General features: G+C 39.0%; 1 protein-coding gene across 1 annotated transcript; it reads right to left on the bottom strand.

The window, feature by feature from the left end:
- Nucleotides 1-2,389: 2,389 nt before the first annotated feature.
- TAS2R5 (taste 2 receptor member 5) lies at nt 2,390-3,277 on the bottom strand. The gene has a single exon (XM_055334822.1). It carries the CDS (start codon nt 3,275-3,277, stop codon nt 2,390-2,392), a length of 888 nt encoding a protein of 295 aa, XP_055190797.1.
- Nucleotides 3,278-3,761: the final 484 nt, after the last annotated feature.

The following is a 3,761-nucleotide window of genomic DNA, read 5'->3' as shown; positions in this document are numbered from 1 at the left end:
AAAAAGAAATCAGACAGCAGGTGTGTGACCTAGAATCAGCCAATCAGAGGCTCACAGGAAGGACTTCAGACCTGGGAGCGATGACTTGGGCACATTCACAGAGGCAGTTTCAGTGTCAGAGGCACAATGCTCACAATTGAAACGTGAGTGGTGGTGCTAGCATCAGTCCCCATAGAGGTACTTGGTTATGTTCTCAGTTGTTTAAGCTCTCTGGTTCTCATTCTGATCTAGACTTTCCAGTCTCCCCAATGATTCTGTGAGATTGCCAATTTCCTTCCAATAAATGTATTTTCTCCTTAAGTCATTTGAAGTTGAACGTGCAATGGGATATGGGAAAAGTACAGGAGAAATGAAGCACTAATTTCTTCCTCCTATGTATTTGAGATTCTGAAGATATTGCCATATGTTATGGTTCAAAACAGTAAAGTTAAAAACATATTACTTAAATTATACAATTAATAATAAATAAAACTAATCAAATTTGGAGAGGAGAATGGTTTGGAGGTTAAATGAGATAATTCCCAAACTTTGATGAATAGGATTAAAAAGTTACAGTTTAAAGTTGATAAACCAAGTAAAACAGGCAAAATTAGAGTTGTGAAAGTCATCCCTAGAAGAATTAAGGCAAATGGCAAAATATAGCTAAATCTGGGCAGGGGACTAATAATGGGGAGTGGAAAGAAAACATGTTACTATTTAAAACTTTCTAGTCCGCCCCTAGGCTGCATCATACTACATAACAGAAAGAAAGGCTAGTGGTATCTGTACACATATGCACAAATGCACATGTGCATGGATCCAGCTGCAGCTCTGAGAATGCAAACTAGAAAAGATTTACATAAGGAATCAGTTCCAGAGCACAGATTTGCCTCCAGATTTGTTTTCTTGGATAAAACACAAAGCAGCCTCACACCCATCATGAGCTAAATCATGTTTAGAAAATGAAGGAAATCTAATCCCAAAAAGTGACTGGGAAAATGCAAGTGTTTTGTCCCTAAGAAGAGCAAGTCATAGAAACTTCAGTTGTGCTTGGGATCCTGGCTCCCATGGAACCCACCAATACCTTTCAAGTTGCAACAAACCTGATAGATTAGTTGTTTATTTCATCTGCTGAAAAATATTCATAAACTTGAGCATTCCACAGGAAACTCTCAGCATGAAGTCTTTAAGTATGAACAAGAAAAACTTAAGGTCTACTGGAAAATGCACAAGACCTAGAGTCCAAAACTCTGAGATTCTTTTTCCTGCCTCATTGATCTTGAGATGATGATCTTGAGCAAATCACTGCTCCAACCTGAGTTTTGTGATCTATAAATTGAGGACCGAAATATAACTACATAGAGTTGTTATTAAAATAAAAAGAGATAACGCGTTATCTCCTATATGTTGGCTAACTGAATTTAAATTAAAATTTTAAAAAAATCAAATGAGATAATGGGCAATATATAAGAATATCTGATAAAATGTAAAGCCTAAAACAAATGGGAGGTATCGTTATTATCATTCTTACAACTGGTCATGAGGGACATCTGTATAAAGATAAGCAGGGCGTAATGGAAAATTCATCCAACTACTAAAAATATAACCTATCTAGGTCCTGGCCTTTGAAGCTTCATACAGAAAATGACAGTCAAATGACTTTTATCATATAAGGCAAGTCTAGTGTTCAAAGAAACTTCTAGAAATATAAAGATGTGTTGTTTAATTTTTCAGTTAGATAACTAGACCTACTATAATAGAGAAATGGGAAAATTATTTGATATTTCATTTTTAAAAAGCTTATCTAAAATGACTAACGGATAATGGATAGGTGAAATTTAATAAAAATTAATGATCTTGGGGCACATAGGTGGCTTAGTGGTTGAGCATCTGCCTTTGGCTCAAGTCATGATCCCAGGGTCCTGGGATCGAGTCCCACATCAGGCTCCCTATAGGGAGCCTGCTTCTCCCTCTGCTTATGTCTCTGTCTCTGTGTGTGTATCTCATGAATAAATAAATATTAAAAAAATTAATGATCTCTATATTAAGTGTTCCTAATCCCTGTTCCCTATAATAGGAAAAATACAACTTATATATGTAATTTAAAAAGAAATGAAAAAAAGAAAAAAATAAAAATAAAAATAAAAATATGAATTATTTAGTATACAAACAGAATATAACACCTACTTTACCAAACATAAAGCCCCAGTCTTGATTTTTATAACACAATAAGACAGTTATACTTCACAGTGCCAAAAGACAAATAGTATTAGTTTTTATCCTGTATTTCCTATAGCTCATTTATTGATTTGGTATCAGAGAAGAAAAATTTTAAAAGATACGAAAGTCAGCTTCCTTTCAGAGAGCTACCAACAAGTGTCTCAAAAGGGTAGTCTGAGCACACATCTCTCTAGGATTTCCAAGCACACACTGTCTTCCACAGAATTCTCTGACAAGTCTGCTTCATCCTGGGATTCCCCAGGATCAGAATGACAGAATGAAGAGAAGGATAGGCAGCCATGACTGTCTCGGAGATGAAGACAACCAGGAGATCAGCAGAAGACTTGGAGGTAATGGAAAAGGGGCTGGCCAGGATATAAATCACATGAAGGATTAGGAAGCAGCCCAAGGACTTCAGTACAGTGATGTGAGCCTTGGCCTGAGCATCTCTCCTACCAGCTGTATGTACCTCCATCTTCTTGTGGTGTCTATACAAAGAGACAATCAGCATCCCAGAAGAAACAAGAAACACCATAAGAGGCAATCCACTTCCTGCGTTGAGCGTTACTATATACAGGTAGTGCCAGCTTTTAAGGGGGTACAGAATGCTGCTGTTGCCTTGAGAAGGATTATAGGGCTTTAAGCCAACATGCGCTACAAGTAACAAACTGATCATGAGGTACACCAGAAGGCACCAGAGACTCAGGCAATAGGCCCTCTGCTTCAGCCACAAGCAGACAGGATGTTCAAGGGTCATGATCCTCCTGCAGTAGAAGACGCTGAGGAAAGTGGCAAACCACAGGCTGGCCTGGCTTACCAGGATCCAGAAGATACTGAGATAGTGAAGCCAACGGCTACTCTGGAAAAATGGAAACAGGCTTAAGTCCATCATAATCAGACACTGCAGGAGAAATCGGCAGACAGCCAGGCCCAGGACAATGAGGTTGTATGAGGACCCATTGAATTTTCTGACCCATTCTCCAAAACTCCAGACCATAAGGACTCCATTTCCCACCAGGCCAATGAGAAATTCAGCCACTGCCACCACCATCAGCAGTGGTAGGGCAGCAGTCAGCATGGCTGGAGATAGGAGTCTCTCACTTCTGTCACAGAAGGTGTCCTGCTTCAGCAGATGAATGTGTGTGACTGCGGCTGAGCTTCAGATATCTGGGGGTGATATCACACTCAAGGTAAGTTTTCACACCACAAAATCTGGATTTGGCCTTGTCCTTCAGGAACCTGTCCTCCAAGACTGAACAGGTGCGACCAGACACAGAGAGTTTAGAAGTTATGATCCCCTCTCCATATTTGCATCCACATGAATGCACTCTGAGCCTATACTGAGAGATTTGAAACAATACCCCAGACACCAACTTCCCTTCTCCAGGGTCATGAGCTAGGATCTAGACACTAGCACATAATATATCAAGATTTCTCAATAAGAAGACCAAATCAAAACATTCTCAGGTTTTATACAGTGCCAAACGTGAGCTCATATTATAAAAAACAAATTTTATTTTTATGAGAAGTATTCTGAACATAAAAGCATGAAAGCTGAATAA

Source organism: Nyctereutes procyonoides, unplaced genomic scaffold, assembly GCF_905146905.1.
Source record: "Nyctereutes procyonoides isolate TBG_1078 unplaced genomic scaffold, NYPRO_anot_genome, whole genome shotgun sequence".
NCBI lineage: Eukaryota > Metazoa > Chordata > Mammalia > Carnivora > Canidae > Nyctereutes > Nyctereutes procyonoides.
This window is presented reverse-complemented; position numbering and strand designations above follow the sequence as displayed.

Bases quoted from the DNA above. Each gene is read 5' to 3' on its own strand.
- TAS2R5 (XM_055334822.1), bottom strand. From the start codon at position 3,277: ATGCTGACTGCTGCCCTACCACTGCTGATGGTGGTGGCAGTGGCTGAA.